The 20,534-nt window shown below is 42.5% G+C and overlaps 1 protein-coding gene across 1 annotated transcript in view; it reads right to left on the bottom strand.

The window, feature by feature from the left end:
* Window positions 1-20,534, bottom strand: part of RHAG (Rh associated glycoprotein) — a 90,803-nt gene that overhangs the window by 7,726 nt on the left and 62,543 nt on the right. The window contains exons 3-5 of the mRNA XM_073586422.1: window positions 15,107-15,254; window positions 7,455-7,602; window positions 2,245-2,411 (exon numbers count right to left, since the gene is read on the bottom strand). Coding sequence (XP_073442523.1) covers window positions 2,245-2,411; window positions 7,455-7,602; window positions 15,107-15,254 — 463 coding nt within the window. The remainder of the gene's footprint in view (window positions 1-2,244; window positions 2,412-7,454; window positions 7,603-15,106; window positions 15,255-20,534) is intronic.

Raw genomic sequence — 20,534 nt, 5'->3', positions numbered from 1 at the left:
TTGTGACATATCAAGCATGATATCTAACTAATTTATTTTTAAATCACTTATTTAAAAAAAATATGGACTTAAAAGTATATATATCACCCAAGATTAAATTTTTAGAAAGATGGAGTTCCATAAATGCTATTCCATGGTCAAATTTGTGTTGCAGCCAACAAGGAATAAGAAGCATTGGAGAGTCATACTATATCCTTTATAGTCTACATTTAAGGAAAGATTAAGGCTAGTTTCGCACTAGCGTATGGTCGAGGTGCGGAGGGCTGGGGGCTTCCTCCGTGAAGCTCCGCCCCGGCCGCACCTCCTCTGGTCAGCTCCGCCTCTGTCAGCATGCTGACTGCGTACCCTATCTTTAGCATTAGGTACGCAGGCCGTGCCGATGAATGCAGATGCCTCTGCATGCGTCTTTTTGACGGTACAGCGAGCGCACCAAAATGCAACATGCTGCATTTTGTGCAGGTCACCGCGCCGTCAAAAAGACGCATGCGGAAGTATCTGCATTCATCGGCACGGCCTGCGTACCTAATGCTAAAGATAGAGTACGCAGTCAGCATGCTGACAGAGGCGGAGCTGACCAGAGGAGCTGCGGCCGTGGGCGGAGCTTCACGGAGGAAGCCCCCAGCCCTCCGCACCTCGGCCATACGCTAGTGTGAAACTAGCCTAAGCCAGTGTGAAATAGGAATTGGTAGGAATATTCAGATGTTTTTTGGATAAAAAATGTCCAAAAATCTTATTGGTAGAATTGAAAAAAAGCAGAATAATACCAATACTATAGAAAAAAATATACACTGTATGTCAGAGCTTTTCCTACATGTTTCGGACTGAGTCTCAGTCCTAACTCAGATTTGCTCCAAATTATGTAAGAAAAGCTCTACACACAAAATAAGAGCAAGAATGGTTTATTATTCTAAAAACGAATGAAGGCCTCAGGAGGGAATGATGATGGCCAAACAAGGGATTGTCATACAGCTATCTAAGGTGTACATTTATACGCTACAGCTTATAAGAAAGAGAACTAATACAGTATATCAGGCATTAACATTCAAACTGCCTCAAACTTTATTTCCCCTGATGTCACTTGTTCGGAAAATGTGTTTATCTTGACGGGCTCTTTATTCTCATGTGTATACAGTGCTTTAAGGGAATCTGTCACCAGGTTTTTGCCACCTAATCTGAGAACAGTGTAATGTAGGGGCCGAGATCCTACTTCCAGCAATGTATTAATTGTATGGCCTGTTGGTGTAATTTTGATAAAATCACTGTTTTATCAGCAGGAGATTATTGCCATGTAGATCCTAATATTCATGAGCTTCGTATAACCCCACTAATGATTAGCAGTTTTCTGCCTATGCATAATGCACACAGAAAGCTGCCAATCAGTAGTGGGGTGGGGTTATACAAAGCTCAGCATTTAGATAATCGGTAGATCTACAGCAAAGGAAACAGTGATTTGATCAAAACTGCAGCAAGCAACCCAGTAGGTTCGACATAATCAGAGTCTCTGTACCTCATGACCCTTTTCTATAGCAAAAAAACCTGGTGAAGGATTCCTTTTTAAGGCTAGTTTCACACTAGCGTATGGATGAGCTGCGGAGGGATGCGGACTTCATCCATGAAGCTCCACCCACTGCCGCGCCTCCTCCGTTCAGCTCCTCCTACGTCAATATGCGGTCGCCGCACCATCAAAATGATGCATGCGGAGGCATCCGCATACATCCGCATGGCCTGTGTACTCAATGCTAAAGATAGGATACGCAGGCCGCATGCCGACGTAGGTGGAGCTCAACGGAGGAGGCATGGCAGTGTGCGGAGCTCCACGGAGGAAGTTCGCATCCCTACGCAGCTCCTCCATATGCTAGTGTGAAACTAGCCTAAGTTTGTCAGACTATGGGACAATAGACTGTAATGGTGAAGGCAAAGTGAACGTGCCCTTCTTCGGGAGTGTATGCCTCGGGAGTGTGCGCTTCTTCTGGAGTGTACGCCTGCTGGAGGTGGATTCTCAGCTGTAGTAGACTGTGTCTGAGTGTCCGCTTCCTGTAGGCATAAATCCCAAAAATCATGCACGGCAGAGTGCATGCTCATGCTTTGTCACCATTGCAGACTACTGTATGGTTCTGCTGGCGCATACATCCGAACCCTATTCTTGCGTTTTGGACGTCTGGACTGATGGGGCCACTGAGCGGGCGCAGAAATGCAATGTGAAAGCACCCTAAGCATTGTGACATAACCTATGCAGTTTCTTACCATATCAAACTTTCCTTTGTGTTCAACCAGACTGGAGAAGGCATAAGCAGTGAGCACACAGGCCGCCAATGAGAAGTAGGTGTTAATAATGGCCATTTCCTGATCTGCTCCATGTGCCGCAATGGCAGAGTTAAAGCTTGGCCAAAACATCCACAGAAAGAGGGTTCCTGAGAATACATGAGTTTTCAATAATAAGAGCACATCATTTGTGGGTGAGGATTCATTGCTTTAGCAATGATTCATTGATTGAGTCATACATTCAGTCAGTTAATTTATATAAAAAAGAATTTCAGCAGAGGAAGAAGAGTCTGTTGATCTTGTTGGGGCAGTGACTTTTCCACAAATATGGTTCTTTGAAGGCATGCATGAATATGAAAGGGAAAATTCTAAAATATGTGTGGGCTACATTATAATGTACACAAAGAAACTGAGAATTGTATGAGCTTTCTGAACTTAAAGGAGAAAGTGACCTTTACTATAGAAAATTAAGGCTGCATGTCACAGTGGGAATAAAATATGCTGAAGCCAATACAGAAATAACTGTAGCTGCAACAGATGAGTTTGCTGATCTTACAGAAGGCAATAGCCATATCACTCAGACAGCTACATGTCACAGACACAAAATCCAAAAATGCATAGGGATAGCATATACTGTACCAAATGAATTTCCTATGGGAATCATTGTAGTAGCGGAAGATTAGTGATCTGATCTTATAGAAGGCAGTGACCAATTCACTCAAGTGGCAATACGTGACAGGTATAGTATAAAGAAATGTCAAGGAAAGCACATACTGTATTCAATAAAACTAATTATGGGAATAATTGTAGCATCTGGGGATGAGTTTTCCATTCTTGTGGGAGATAAGTGAGGAAAGATTACAAATCTAAATACAATTGCATGGCTTACGAGAAAACAGTGCGGTTAAGCGAGAAAGGGACATGATTTTATATAAATAAGAAATAAGAAAATATAAAACATACAAGACCACTGATAATGCTACCATCAGTAATACACTATGCCGCCAGAGACGCAGATCCTGCAGTGCCAGATGTGTCCCCCTGCTTAAACCAGTACTTGTCCGGACCCGTCTGAAGTTTGCTAGAGAGCATTTGAATTATCCAGAAGAGTACTGGGAGAATGACATATGGCCTGATGAAACCAAAGAAGAACTGTTTGGTAGAAACAAAACTCGCCGTGTTTGGAGGAGACAGAATGCTGTGTTGCATCCAAAGAACGCCATACCTACTGTGAAGCATGGGGGTGGAAACATCATGCTTTGGGGCTGTTTCTCTGCAAAGGGACCAGGACGACTGATCCATGTACATGAAAGAATGAATGGGGCCATGTATCGCAAGATTTTGAGTATTAACCTCCTTCCATCAGCAAGGGCATTGAAGATGAAACGTGGATGGGTCTTTCAGTATGATAATGATCCCAAGCACACCACCAGGGCAATGACGAAGTGGCTTCATAAGAAGCATATGAAGGTCCTGGAGTGGTCTAGCCAGTCTCCAGATCTCAACTCCATAGAAAACCTTTGGAGGGATATGAAAATCCGTGTTTCTCTTCGACAGGCCCAAAACATCACTGCTCTAGAGGAGAGATGCATGGAGGAATGGGCCAACATACCACCAACAGTGTGTGCCAACCTTGTGAAGACTTACAGAAAACATTTGACCTCTGTCATTGCCAACAAAGCATATATCACAAAATATTGAGATAAACTTTTGTTAATGACCAAATACTTAATTTCCACCATAATTTGCTAAATAAATCTTGCCAAATCAGACAAGGTGATTTTCTGGATTTGTTTTCTCATTGTGACTCTCATATTTGTGGTCTGCCTATGATGTCACTTACAGGCCTCTCTCATCTTTTTCAGTGGGAGAACTTGCACAATTAGTTGCTGACTAAATACTTTTTTCCCCACTGTATGTGTTATGTCTGTTCGGGATAATTATCCCTCCTGTTTTTAAAAAGTAATAAATAAAGATATATTATTTTATAGGTTTATATATGTTAGTTGCTCTTATTTACACCTCTGGTTCACATCCTATTTCCTTTTCCAGTCAAATTAATATAGCAGCAGAAGATGATTGTTTTGATGTTACGGGAGGTAGTGACTACTCCAGTCTTGTCGTTATGTATTGAAAGGACATACAACTTCAGTGGCTCTCAGCTCCCTTGCCTCCCAGCTTCCTACCTTTTGGTTAAGCCACTGGCCCGAATTGTGCACTCTATTAAGCAGAGATCCATAAAACTTCATAGAATCACTTGCAGTACCCAAAAGTATTAAAAAGCTTTCCTTTCGTGAGAACGGAGAGGATTTTTAATTAGAGGTAAATTGTAAAGTTGATTCGTTTTGCAAGAACTTTCCGATTTTACCCATTTATGAAGATGAGAAATACGGTGTGTACAACAGAAAGTGATAGAATACGCTGAAGCGAAATCATGAATGATCTGAACCTTCCGGAGATAGTGACCGCAGGGAGTTTGTGGTGAAGACAGGGATGCAGGTGATGTGTTGAAACAGGTCACAGAGTTTACTTTGAATGTCCTGGCTGCTTTCCTTTTGGACATTAACAGAACTCAAAGAATGTACAAACTTTAGCTTTCACAAATAATAAACACGTCGTGTTTACCCTGACTGAGCTTTATGTAGGGAAAGAGCTACAGAAAGAAATTCCGAAGGTGTACCCAAACGATTGGCGAAACGTCAATTATTAGATTGTTACCTTTTGCCTTACTTTCTCTGACTCTCCAGCCAATCATGGTCCAGAGATCCAGAAAGTTTTATTTGTAATTTTAAAAGAATATTCAATGATTTAGTGTAAATACAAAATACATATATAAGAGATGTACTGGTATATGGAAATGTAAAGCTGCTGCCTGCCAAGCTACAGGTTGTGAGTTTGAATCCCATGGAAGACTTTACAAAAAATTGCAGAAATTACTTAACTGCTCGTAAATTGTTTAATTTTTTTTATTTAAAGATCTCATCCAAGGCTACAACTCGTCATGCAAAAAATACAAGCCTTCGTATGGCTATGTTGATGGGAAAATAAAAAACTTACATCACTTTGAAGAAGGGTAAAAAATGAAAGCATAGAAGATGAAAAATTGCCCTAACCTAAGAGTTAATATATCGGCGCTTTCATTTTTTTCACCCCATCTTCCCAGTGCCATAACTTTTACATTTTGATGTGCACAAAGACGTGTGAGGGTTTGGGGTTTTTTTGTCAGACAAGTTGTACTTTTGAATGACTCCATTCATTTTAACCATAGAGTATACCGGAAAACAGAAAAAAAAAAAATTCCAGTTTTGGTGACATTGTGAAAAACCCCCCGCAATTCTGACATTGTTTCACGGGGCTTGTTTTTACAGTGTGCAGTGTACAGTATACATTGAAAGGTCTAGGTTTTTTTTATTAATTTAGTGGTGAAAAAAATAAATCTGTATTTAAAAAAAAAAAAAAATTGGGGGGAGTTGTTGCCATTTTTCGAGACTGGATAACGTTTTTCGATCAATGGAGCTGTGTGAGTTCTTATTTTTATTGATTCAATTTGGGGATAGATCTGATGTTTTGATCGCTTGTTACAATATTTATTGTGGTACTGCAGCAACCAAAAAATAAACCGAATTTTGATTTTTTTTTTCCATTTGCTGCGATTTCCCGATGGGATTAATTATTTTTAAATTTGATATATTGGACTTTTCTGAGCTCGGCGATATCACAAGTGTGCATCTTTTTTATTATCTTTATTTTTAATGGGGTGAATTGAAATTTGGGGTTTCTATTTTCATAATTTTTAAATCATTTCTTTTATTTTTATATTGCATTCAGCAGTCCCTTTAGGGAACTTGAACCTGCGATCACCAGATCGCTTGTGCTATATACAGAATTGCCACAGTATTTCTGTATATAGCAAAAATCACAGTCTCCTATGAACATCAGCTTTCACAGGAGTACAGTGATAACAGGCATCGGGGCTTTCAGCAAATCTCAGGCACGCCAATGTGCGCATAGAATGTCATGCCCCCTACCGACGCATCGGAAATGGACAGTGGCATTTAACAGGTAGAGCTACTCTACACCCACAGCTGTTAGAGGCACATGATGACTGAATAACTCATTCATCATCTGTCAGCCAAGGTGTGGGCTCGGCTTGAGAGCCCGCATCATAATGAGGGAGCCGGCATATGACGTAGCAGTCGTCAAATGTCTGTAAGAGGTTAACACAAAATCTAAAAAAATTAAATGGAAAAATTCCAGCCTTTTGTACTTTTGCTTAAAGAAAAAAACTTCCTCTTTATTGAATATACCTAGCGTCTTTCCTTTTAGAGAGTGATATGCCTGATGTCCCAGTGTAAGGAGACTTATAGGCCATGCAACGTTCATTTGATAAATTAAATATGCAAATTGCCTATTCAGAAAGGAAGAGGACCAGAACTCTAGCGCCACCCACTGGTAGTAGCAATCCTAAAAGTCAATGTCTACCCTTTAACAAGTCTTGATATATGACTTAGTATAAAAGCTAAAGCAGATGCTCTACTTGCTAACACTTGTTTTGTAGTTTTTGCCCCTCCTCAGGGTAATGCAAGAGATCTGACTTGGCTGTGAGAGAAGCCTCTGACAAGGAAATAAGGAGTAATTTGGCTGTATGCGAAGCCTCTGACTGGGACTTAAGGAGTAATTCCTCTCCTTGTGGAGAGTGACATGCCAGTGTAAGGAGACTTATAGACCATGTAATGCTTTTCTGCAGTTAAGTTTTGCAATGCCTGACATCCAATGGCAAGATGAAGAGGCAACAAGTACACTATAAGTTTAGCAAGTTTGTTACACTATTGTCTCTTTCTCATGATGTAGGAGCTTTATGTTTGTATGTACAGTATGTTTTTTTGTTGATTTTAGGGGTATACATGTAAAAAAGTTTTTCCAATTTTTAACTACATATTTTCATGTAGTACAAAGTTGATACTGTAATTTTGATCTAGGGCATATACTGTACAGTATTTTGAAGTTTTGTTATTCTTTTTACTTTACATTTTCTTTTACATTATTTTAATTTAGTGATAAGTAAATTTGAGAAGATCATAACCTGCCCCTGTTCCTATCCAAGAGTCCGACCATCTGTGACTACCAGGGTGGAGGGTGAGGAAGGACTGATAAAATAAAGATTTGTGGATTTTTAAATTAAGTTACTTTACCAATCATTGCAAATAAATCAGAGTGATAAACAGAGCCTTCATGTTCATGTCCTTTTTTCAGTCCAGAGCGATATAGTACAGCGGAAGCAGCCAGCCCGAAATAAGCTCCAAACGCATGGATGACCATAGATGCCCCAACATCTGTCGCCTTCAAGATAAAAAGATTGGATGATGTTATATTTAAAGGGAATTTCTACTGAGACATATATAGTTTATATATACTGTATAACGCACATAAAGAAGCTAAGTCACTATGAAAACCTCTGCGCCCTACTGATCCGGAGATAGAACCTGCGCTGAACTCCAGAGCTGCATTTATAATTCTGCCGTTTTCAGAAATGAAATCTCTGTACATTCCCTGTTGGCTGCAGAGAGGTTTATCTAGTGCATTGTTGCATATATTAATCTTTAAGACAATCTGTCTAAAAACGATATACAGGTATCAGACCATCATTGAATATTGAAAAATTACACATAGAAAATATAGAATAATATAGAGAAAAATGAAGTCACAATGCCTACTGAAGTCCATTAGTATAGATAGTACTAACTCCAAATATCTGAATGATGTATACATAGTATTGCCTCATTGACTTTCCATGTGAATGCTGTAGGCACAGATAGTGCTGACTCCCTGAATCTCCCCTCTCATATTAGCACAAATAGTGCTGATTATTTATTTATTTCTGGTTATCATATAGGCACAGATGCAACAGAATTCCTGTTTCTATTTTTATATATTGTAGGCACAGATACAGCCAACTCCCTGTCTCTGTCAGTATATAATGTAGGCACAGATACAACCAACTGCCTGTCTCTTTCTGTATATAATGTAGGCACAGATACAACCAACTCCCTGTCTCTGTCTGTATATAATGTAGGCACAGATACAACCAACTGCCTGTCTCTGTCTGTATATAATGTAGGCACAGATACAACCAACTGCCTGTCTCTGTCTGTATATAATGTAGGCACAGATACAACCAACTGCCTGTCTCTGTCAGTATATAATGTAGGCACAGATACAACCAACTGCCTGTCTCTTTCTGTATATAATGTAGGCACAGATACAACCAACTGCCTGTCTCTTTCTGTATATAATGTAGGCACAGATACAACCAACTGCCTGTCTCTTTCTGTATATAATGTAGGCACAGATACAACCAACTGCCTGTCTCTTTCTGTATATAATGTAGGCACAGATACAACCAATTCCCTATCTCTTTCTGTATATAATGTAGGCACAGATACAACCAACTGCCTGTCTCTTTCTGTATATAATGTAGGCACAGATACAACCAATTCCCTATCTCTTTCTGTATATAATGTAGGCACAGATACAACCAACTCCCTGTCTCTGTCTGTATATAATATAGGCACAGATACAACCAATTCCCTATCTCTTTCTGTATATAATGTAGGCACAGATACTACCAACTGCCTGTCTCTTTCTGTATATAATGTAGGCACAGATACAACCAACTCCCTGTCTCTGTCTGTATATAATGTAGGCACAGATACAACCAACTCCCTGTCTCTGTCTGTATATAATGTAGGCACAGATACAACCAATTCCCTATCTCTTTCTGTATATAATGTAGGCACAGATACAACCAACTGCCTGTCTCTTTCTGTATATAATGTAGGCACAGATACAACCAATTCCCTATCTCTTTCTGTATATAATGTAGGCACAGATACAACCAACTCCCTGTCTCTGTCTGTATATAATGTAGGCACAGATACAACCAATTCCCTATCTCTTTCTGTATATAATGTAGGCACAGATACTACCAACTGCCTGTCTCTTTCTGTATATAATGTAGGCACAGATACAACCAATTCCCTATCTCTTTCTGTATATAATGTAGGCACAGATACTACCAACTGCCTGTCTCTTTCTGTATATAATGTAGGCACAGATACAACCAACTCCCTGTCTCTGTCTGTATATAATGTAGGCACAGATACAACCAACTCCCTGTCTCTGTCTGTATATAATGTAGGCACAGATACAACCAATTCCCTATCTCTTTCTGTATATAATGTAGGCACAGATACAACCAACTGCCTGTCTCTTTCTGTATATAATGTAGGCACAGATACAACCAATTCCCTATCTCTTTCTGTATATAATGTAGGCACAGATACAACCAACTCCCTGTCTCTGTCTGTATATAATGTAGGCACAGATACAACCAACTCCCTGTCTCTGTCAGTATATAATGTAGGCACAGATACAACCAACTGCCTCTCTCTGTCAGTATATAATGTAGGCACAGATACAACCAACTGCCTGTCTCTTTCTGTATATAATGTAGGCACAGATACAACCAACTCCCTGTCTCTGTCTGTATAAAATGTAGGTGTGGGGAGGAGGACTCCCAGACAGTGACTGGGCCGGTAACCAGGGGACCGCCATCAGGGTTCCTGAGGGAACAATACTGGGAGAACAGTAAAGGGAGAGACATGACTTTGGGACTCTGAAAAATTGTCCTCTTTCCATATACCTTGACACTCCTATTGAGGTTAGTATCTCATGTTTGCTATACTTTCCTGAGCCAGCCGCTCTCTCCACCACCCAGCTTCGTTTTCCATTTATCCAAGCACATTATGATTAGTACTGTATATTTGTTTGCCAATAGTCTGCAATATCTCCTATGACCATCTTCTTGTCTTACACTGCATTCCTGTTATTGCGCAGATCCATGTGTAGTCCTATGTGTGCATATATAGATGTTTATATATTTTGTATCTATAGGGTTTTTCAGCATACACCCTTTTGAAATTTTATTAATTTTGTATATATTTATGTCCACTATGTCTCTAGCCTTTTGTACATTATCTTGATCACTTTGTTTAGTGTGGTAAATAATTTTTCTTTGCATTTTTATCTGGCAGTATGGTTTGAGAAAGACCTAGGTATAGGTCGAAACGTAACCGTGTAATACTCTTGTTTGGAATCTGATCTCTGTTTGCAGTGTTTTTTCACTTTTCTTGATTTATTGAAAAAAAAAAATTAATAAAATTCATAATAATTCCTTTAATGACGCTGATGCAAGTGACATTCAATTTTGAGTGCGACTGTCTACCCGTTGACTTTTACCTGTGGTATATCCACGTTCAGTCAGCACCTCCTCCTACAGCACGAGTGCGCGTCTTTATTTTTTCTATTTGTATATAATGTAGGCACAGATACAACCAACTGCCTGTCTCTTTCTGTATATAATGTAGGCACAGATACAACCAACTGCCTGTCTCTGTCAGTATATAATGTAGGCACAGATACTACCAACTGTCTGTCTCTGTCAGTATATAATGTAGGCACAGATACAACCAACTGCCTGTCTCTTTCTGTATATAATGTAGGCACAGATACTACCAACTGCCTGTCTCTTTCTGTATATAATGTAGGCACAGATACAACCAACTGCCTGTCTCTGTCAGTATATAATGTAGGCACAGATACTACCAACTGCCTGTCTCTTTCTGTATATAATGTAGGCACAGATACAACCAACTGCCTGTCTCTTTCTGTATATAATGTAGGCACAGATACTACCAACTGCCTGTCTCTTTCTGTATATAATGTAGGCACAGATACAACCAACTGCCTGTCTCTGTCAGTATATAATGTAGGCACAGATACAACCAACCCCCTGTCTCTGTCAGTATATAATGTAGGCACAGATACTACCAACTCCCTGTCTCTGTCTGTATACAATGTAGGCACAGATACAACCAACTGCCTGTCTCTTTCTGTATATAATGTAGGCACAGATACAACCAACCCCCTGTCTCTGTCTGTATATAATGTAGGCACAGATACAACCAACTCCCTGTCTCTGTCTGTATAAAATGTAGGTGTGGGGAGGAGGACTCCCAGACAGTGACTGGGCCGATACCCAGGGAACCGCCATCAGGGTTCCTGAGGGAACAATACTGGGAGAACAGTAAAGGGAGAGACATGACTGGAGTTGTCAGGGCAACAGGGGGCGGGGCGAGGACAAAAGGAGCAGGGGGCGCGCTCAAATGGCAGTTGGGAGAGAGTGTGACAGGAGGCAGGAAGCCGGGTGATTTGAGGGGACACAGACAGGGGCCTGTGAGGAGGATACTGCGCACTCACCGACAAGTGAGACGTGAGAGACTTTTACCGGAGGCCGCTCCCCGCCCACGTTCACAGAGAGCCATGCCTGCCGTCCCCCGTCCTTGTGAGACAGAACCCTTACCTCAGGTCGCGGCTGCGGCTATGCATAAAACGGCCACAGAGGCTTGGACACTGCCCCCAGCCTTCTCCCACCACGGTGACCCTGTCATCACCGGCCTCAGGGGACGCCACCTCGGCATAGGTGACATTAGAGGCCCTTGTCCCGGCTACGGAGGGACCCTTTGCGGAGGACGGCCGCTGGACATTTAGGGGAACTGCGTCATTACCGTGCCCCACCGGCATCATTTCTTCAGGGCCTGTTGCGCCCCACCAGCATCGTTTCTTCAGGGCCAGTTGCGCCCCACCGGCATCGTTTCTTCAGGGCCTGTTGCGCCCTACCAGCATCGTTTCTTCAGGGCCTGTTGCGCACCACTGGCATTGTTTTTTCAGGGCCTGTTGCTCCCCGGCATCACCGTTTCTTCAGGGGGTGTTGTGCCGCAACGGCACAGCTTCTTCAGGTCCTGTTGTGCCCAAGTCTTCCCGGAATATCGAGTCATCAAGACAGCCGCATTGACGATCTCAAAGCGGCCGCCTCTGTGATCCCGAGTGACGCAAGGAAGGATAAGTGGACTATAGCAATAAGTACCATAGTTTGGCCATATTTCGGTCTTTGTCACCTGGACTAGCCGGGTACTTCCCACTACTTAGAAAAGTATTGTTTATTTTATTGAGTCCCTGCGAGGACAGATTGGTGTTATCCCTTCTTTTGCCTGCTCAGCATAGCCCAAGTGGCGCCAGTTTATAAAAGTTGATTACACAAGTCATACCCTGTCTCATGTCTCGTCACTGCATCCTGAGAATCTGCCCGAACTCTACATAGGCACAGATACAACCAACTCCCTGTCTCTTTCTGTGTATAATGAAGCAAAGACTTTCTGTATAAAATGTAGACACAGATACAACTGACTCCTTATCTCTTTCTGTATCATGATGGCACAGACACAAGTGACTCTCTGTCTCTTTCCATATAACATGTAGGAACAGATACAACTGAGTCCTTGTCTCTTTCTGTATATTATGTAGGCACAGATACAACCCACACCCTGTATATTTCTGTTTATCATTTCGGCACAGATACTACCAATTCCCTGTCTCTTTCTGTATATCATGTAGGCACAGATACAACTCACACCCTGCATATTTCTGTATATCATTTAGGCACAGATACAACCAATTCCCAGTCTCTTTCTGTATATCATTTAGGCACAGATACAACCAATTCCCAGTCTCTGTCTGTATATCATTTAGGCACAGATACAACTCACACCCTGTATATTTCTGAATATCATTTAGGCACAGATACAACCAACTCCCTGTCTCTTTCTGTATGTCATGTAGGTACAGATACAACCAACTCCCTGTCTCTTTCTGTATGTCATGTAGGCACAGATGCAACCAACTGCCTGTCTCTTTCTGTATGTCATGCACAGATGTAGGCACAGATACAACTGACACTCTGTCTGTTTTTACATATCATATAGGCACAGATCCCTGCCTCTATCTGTATACCATGGCATGTAGGCACACATACACCTTATTTCCTATGTATTTCTGAATATCATGTAGGCACAGATACAGCTGACTTGCTGCCTCACCCAACATATAATATAGACAAAGGTATTATATTTAATGCCTCTATTTCCACATTTTGAAGATGCAGGTAGTACTGCCTTCCTGTATCTATATCCAAATGGTGTAGACATAAATTAAACTTACCCTTCTCTCCCTGAAAATGTTGAAAAACAGATATAACTACCGACCCGTCTCTCTACAAATAATAATTACATTGATAATCTTAATTGCTGCTTCTCGCTGTATATATAAATCAAGTAGTCACGAATAGTACTTCCTTGCTCAATTTGTCGGGTAATCATGTAGGCACAGCTAGTACCTACTCCTTGTTTTTTTCTTTTTGCAAATTATGTAGGTACAGCTATGACTGCTCCTGGTACAGATGGAGACAGCTTGTAGCTATCTCCATCAGTCTCATAGACATGATTGGAGCGGCAATGTTTATCAATGACCATACCGTTCCATATAAGCCCGACACATTGTTAGACTTATAGTATAATTATAAACTAAAGACTCCTGTTAAGGAAAACTGACAACACCACAGGCCATTATTCTATGTGCTCCTGTATGATTTTTCTTGAGAAAATAAATAAATTGATATACAATAGTAGATGCAATAAATAGACCCAACCTCAAGTTTTAGAAACTTATAGAAAAATATCTACAGGGCCACAAAAAATTCTCTACGGGTCACTATGAACAGAACAGCAGGGTTAAGGAAAACTATGACAACACCACAGGCCATTATTCTATGCGCTACTCATAAAAGCCTGTATCATTTTTCTTGAGGAAGAAGTGAATGATACTTTGAAATGTGGGCTTTAGTTGAGTATAGCTGTGTTTGTTATTTTTAACTAAAAAAGTAAAAGTGTATTTTTTTATTTCAAATAAAGGACTTTATTCTGGCTGTGTGTATATTTACAATATAACTATAGGATTAGTAATGGATTAGTGTCTTATAGATGCCTGTCCATTACTAAGCCATGGGATTCATGTCACCTGACAATACAAAGGTGATATCAACCCCACAAATATGAGCCCCACTTTCCACCGCTACAGGGCAAGTGGGAATAGTTGGACAAAGTGCCAGAATTGGCGCATCTAATAGATGGACCTTTTCTAGGCAGCTGCGGACTGCTATTTTTAGGCTGGGGGGAGCCAATATCCATGGCCCCTTACCAACCTGAGAATACTGGCTGATGAATACTCCCATCATCTGCTCCTGCTCTTGCTGTTATTAGCGGCAGCAGGCGTAGGCTGATGGGAGCAGTAGTCCCATCAGCCGATTCCAGTGACCAGAGGTAAACTTTTTACCTCTGATTACAGCTGCGGGCTCACGCTGTCATTTGACAGTGTGGGAACTGCGGCTGTCTGACTGGCAGTAATGATTTTACCGCTGATTAGAAGCAGTGTTTTCCGCGCTGTCATGCACATGACAGCACGGTAAACACTGGATGTTCGGGCACCCCATTCAAGTGAATGGGATCCAAGTTCAGAGTTGGATCAAGGTACTGTTCTTGTACCTGAACCAGAACATTTTTTTAAGTGTTCGGCTGAACCCACCGAACCAGAACATCCAGGGGTCTGCCCATCTCTAGTGTCAAACAAGCAATATGTCTAATTAATTTTCTGAAATTGCCATCTTCAATAATCAGCAGCATGAAAAAGTCAACAAATCCTTCCTGGGTTTTTTTGCAAGTGGTCTGACAACCCATAGATCAACGGAAGCTGAATAGCATTCTGAAACGCACAATTCTATGGATCAGATTTGTATAATTTGCTATTCTTAATTCTGAATGCTTAGTTATGACATAAAACCCTATTGCGCAATTTTTTCTCCAGTCTATCTACTAGTCATGAAGACAACACTTACCCCCAAGAAGTTTACAAGATGTTCGTTACATGCAAATATGGCAATCTCAAGGATGGCCATAATAAGCATCTGCAAAGGACTCGTCTTTCCAAGCAAAGCTCCAAAAGAAATGAGAACAGTCGCAGTACTGAAGTCAGCATTAATCATACTAGAAAATAAAAAGATAAAAAAATATAAAATGTACAGATTTACCTTAACTTATGCATAATATTATTACATTGTTACATAGTTTAAACGGTTAAAAAAATACTCATGTCCATCAAGTTCAACTGTGAAATGGACGATTATAAATGGATTGAAGTAAGACACTGATGGGGTGACTGTACTGTGTAAATGGCCATGTTGACCGTCTTGCTGCTTTCAAAGACAAAAATTACCGTATTTTTGGACTATAAGACGCACTGGACCATAAGAGGCACCTCAAATTTTAAGAAGGAAAATAGGGAAAAAAATATTATGTGTCAAATGGGGGTCCGTCTTAAAGTCCAAATTCAGCTTACCAGGGGGGTATCGGCACAGGTGGAGGAGTGGTCACAAAGGTTGTTCGGTGGTCCAGGCTGGTGCAGTGGCCTCCGGGAAATCCCATCCCAGGCTGGTGCGGCGGTGGTGCTCTGTGGTGCGGTGTGCTCCGCCGGCATTTAGCGACATGTGCGGTGGTGATGCTCCTCTGTGGGGCGGCGGGGCTCCACCGGCATTTCATGAAAGCCCGGAGGCCCCCGCAGATCCATTGCTGCTATGCGGTGGCCTCTGGGACAAGCTCAGATTCAGATCTCGTCAACGTACATGCTAGGCATGCAGTGCTAGGCAGGTAGGCCGTGTATGTAGAGACTGCAATGCATATAGCAATAGGGTCCATTCCAGTTCTGTCTGCTGCTGCCTATCACAGATATAAATAGACATAGCCCCAGGTATCAGGGGCCAAGAATAATTTTTTTCGATCTTAATCCTGTTTTTATGCTTTAAAAGCATTCCAGAGAACACCGATTTTAAACGGGTTTGTCCGCCACACGGATCACATATCAGTGCGGTCAAAATTGTGCCATTTCAGGCCTCAAGTTAAATTTTGCTGCAGTGTCTTAGGCAAGCTATTGACACCAGTTTGGTGAAAAAAAAATTGTTACCTACAGGACCGTTATTTTACACTGGGATTTGTCCGCCACATGAATCGCATATCAGTGCGGTCAAAATTGTGCCATTTGAGGCCTCAATTTAAATTTTGTTGCAGTGTCTTACGCAATTTTTTGACACCAGATTGGTGAAAAAAAATAGTTACCTACAGGCCAGATATTTTGCACTGAGGTTTGTCCGCCACACGGATCGCATATCAGTGCGGTCAAAATTGGGTAATTTCAGTCCTCAATTTAAATTTTGTTGCAGTGTCTTAGGTAAGTTATTTACTCCAGTATGGTGAAAAAAAAATAGTTACCTACAAGCCAAATATTTTTGTCTGCCACACTGATCGCATGTCAGTGTGGTCAACATTTTGCCATTTCAGGCCTCAAGTTAAATTTTGTTGAAGGATCTTAGCCAAGTTATTGACACCAGTTTGCTGAAAAAAAAAAATACAGGCCAGATATTTTAAACTGAGGTTTCTCCGTCACACAGATCACATATCAGTGCGCTCAAAATTGTGCCATTTCAGGCCTCAATTTAAATTTTGTTGCAGTGTCTGTTAATGTTGGCGGATTGCACTAAATTAAAATAAATTATAAAGTACTATCGCAAACCTGGGGTCCACCATGCAGAGATGTTTAACTGCTGCTAGAGAGCAATGATGGAACATAAACAGCGAGCGATTGCTTGAACACACTGTTAACACCAGACAGTGTGAACGGAATACTGAGCACCCCGCTCCGTTACTTCACTGAGCGGTACTGAACAAAAGAATACTAAGTGCAATACCCTGTTAAACATCACAGGGATAAAGCAAATATGACACTAGGTGTGGGACCCTATCGCTCTCCCAGGGTAGTCTAAGCTAATGGGTGGACTTGCATTTTAACTCAGCTGTGCTAACAACACACACAACGGAAACTGATGCTAAGCCAAGCGAGAGTTTCCCCCCTATACTGTCTGAACAGACAAACAGCTGTCTGTGGATGGATACCATGTTTTGGCAAAGGTGGTTTCCTTCATTGGAGACTGCCCTTCCCATGGTTGTTCCTTCCCGGGGAAAGATCTGGCTAGTCATTGCTTGCGTTGAGAAACATGTGATGGTGTCTCCGCGACTTGTGTTTTGCATGTTTTTACATATTTCCCATAAGGGATAGGGGCATTGCTCTAGAATCGCTGCATTGAGAAACATGTGATGGTGTCTCCGCAGTGTTGGATGTTGATCTCCAAGAGTTCATTCATCCTCATTTTTCACAGTCTTCTACTAGGCATTGCTCCTACAGGCCAGTTTCCTACTCCACACTGATGAGGGGCAATACCCCGAAACAGCTGTCTGTGGATGGATACCATGTTTTGGCATAGGTGGTTTCCTTCATTGGAGACTGCCCTTCCCATGGTTGTTCCTTCCCGGGGAAAGACCTGGCTAGTCATTGCTTGCGTTGAGAAGCATGTGATGGTGTCTCCGCGGCTTGTGTTTTGCATGTTTTTACATATTTCCCATAAGGGATGGGGGCATTGCGCTAGAATCACTGGGTTGAGAAACATGTGATGGTGTCTCTGCAGTGTTGGATGTTGATCTCCATGAGTTCATTTGTCCTCATTTTTCACATGAACAGACAAACAGTCATTGATGATATAGAGCGACAGCGACACACACACGTGCAAACAGAGTGGTAGCATATCCACTCACACACACAATCTCAAAATGATACTAGCACACCGGCGTGCACCTCTTAGAGCCTTTTATACACTAGGCTCAACCCCAAACACTCACGCCCAACCAACCGTGACATCGCTCGCAGGCCAATCCAGAGCTGCCACATCACCTGAGCAGGTGAGAAGACGCCACATCACTGACATGCTCAGTAAAGTGATCTCTGGACTAAGGCTATGTGCACACGCTGCGGATTCTGCTGCGTTTCCGCAGCGTTTTTGGCCCTGTGGAAATGCAGCAGTTCCGCAGACATGGTACAGTACCATGTTAGCCTATGGCATTTCAAATCCGCTGTGCTCACGCTGGAGTTTTTTCCTCGCGGTTTTGCTGCGGTTTACAAACCGCAGCATGTCAATTGTTTGTACGGAATTCGGAGCGGTTTCACACCTTTAACATAGTAGAGGTGTGAAACCGCAGGGCAAAACCGCAGGCTAATCCGCAGGAATACCGCAGGTCACTTTACCTGCGGTTTTACCTTCGGATCCGTCCGGAAAAACCCGCAGGTGAATCCACAGCGTGTGCACATAGCCTTAGACTTCAGAGCGCAGAACTGCATCTGCATATCACTGGCTCCCATAGACTTAGCTTAAGAGACAGCAGCAACCAAGTGTGTAGCACCAGTCTAAGCAAGGCGCTGGGACCGACATCTGCGCTGAGCAGCAATCTAAGCGGCCGGACACGAATGGGGGACTGCAGATAAGGCTTGCGATCTATCCCATGCAGTGTCTTAGCCAATTTATTGACACCAGTTTCCTGAAAAAAAAATACAGACCAAATATTTTAAACTGGGGCTTCTCTGTCACATGGATCACATATCAATGCGCTCAAAATTGTGCCATTTCAGTCTCAATTTAAATTTTGTTGCAATGTCTTAGCCAAGTTGTTGACACCAGTTTGCTGAAAAAAAAATACGGGCCAGATATTTTACACTGGGTCTGTCCACCACACGGATCACATACCAGTGTGGTCAAAATTGTGCCATTACATGCTTCAATTTAAATTTTGTTGCAGTGTCTTATTTAAGTCATTGACACCAGTTTGCTAAAAAAAATACATGCCAGATATTTTAAACTGAGGTTTCTCTGTCACACGGATCACATATCAGTGCGGTCAAAATTGTGCCATTTCAGGCCTCAATTTAAATTTTGTGGAAGTGTCTTAGGTAAGTTATTGACTCCAGTTTGGTGAAAAAAAAAAAAAATTACCTGCAAGCCAGATATATTTGTCCGCTACACGGATCGCATATCAGTCGGTCAAAATTGTGCCATTTCAGGCCTCAATTTAAATTTTGCTGCAGTGATGGTAATGGTGAATGCAGAGGTTGAGGCCAAGCTGAAATTGTGCCACAAAAAACACCCACATCTTCTCGCCCTACCGTCCTGTCCCAATTACTAGGGGACTGCAGCAGCACACCACTATTCAACCCAGAGCAGTGTCAAAAAGTTGTTGGTTGGATAGCGGATAATGCTTCCAGTCACTTTGCCACCACCACCACCCTGCTTTCCACACAGTGGTCTAAGTAGCTGTGAGTCTGGACCGCATATTCCTCACCCTGATCCTCCTTCCGCCCACCATGCATAGTGTTCAGAGACGACTGATCCCACAATTGGACACTCCGAAGAGCTGTTCACTTTTCCATTTATAGATTCGGGCCTCTCACCTGATCCACTTGAAGCAGGGCAAGAGGAGATTGCATGTAGCAATGCCCCAATATTTGAGCAGCCACGGTAACATGAAGGCAGCGGAGGGAATGTGTCACAAGAGGTGGACGATGATGAGACACACTTGCCAGAAAGTCAGGAGGAGGACCAGGGAGCGGAAGTGGAGGACGAGGTGGTGGATGATATAGCAACTAACCCAAGCTGACAGGAGGACATGCAGAGTGAGGACAGCAGCACACAGGGGGAGGGAGGTGTAGCACCCCAAGAGGCAGGAAGAAGCAGTGTGGTGGCTGCCGACAGAACGCGGGCAACTGTTCCTCGTAACACCAGCATGACGGAAGTTGCCAGTCCAACTGTTAGGTCTTCCCGAGTCTGGTTGTTTTGTTAAAGACTCTGCCGATAGCCTTTTTGGGGTTATTTGCACCACCTGCAAGGCCAGCATCAGCAGGTGTAGCAAAACTACCAGCCTGACCACCACCAGCATGATCAGGCACATGGCAGCAAAGCACCCGACTTTGTGGGACGAACCCAAGGGTCCAGAAACAGTGTCTGCAAGTGACACCACTGCTTCTTCCGCTGTTGTGCATGCAAGTCAATTCCCTGTCCATGGTGCATGCGAAGATGCCTCCTGCCCTGCACCTGTCATTGCACACACTCAACTAGCACCATCATCAAGCACTTTTACGTCCTTGTCCCAGAGCATTGTTCTGCTGTCCATTCCCCAGTCCTTGGAATGCAAGCGCAAATACACAGCCAACGCCCCACATGCCACACTACTAAAGTCACACATTTCGTGACTGCTTGCTCTCGAAATGTTGCCTTATAGGCTCGTGGACATGGAAGCTTTCTGCAACCCGATGATGGAGGCCATCCCTCGGTACTCGGTCCCCAGCCGCCACTATTTCTCCCGATGTGCCGTCCCCGCATTACACAAGCCCGT

The sequence above is a fragment of the Dendrobates tinctorius genome, unplaced genomic scaffold (genome assembly GCF_039654945.1).
Source record: "Dendrobates tinctorius isolate UK_male_01 unplaced genomic scaffold, ASM3965494v1 ptg000093l, whole genome shotgun sequence".
NCBI lineage: Eukaryota > Metazoa > Chordata > Amphibia > Anura > Dendrobatidae > Dendrobates > Dendrobates tinctorius.
This window is presented reverse-complemented; position numbering and strand designations above follow the sequence as displayed.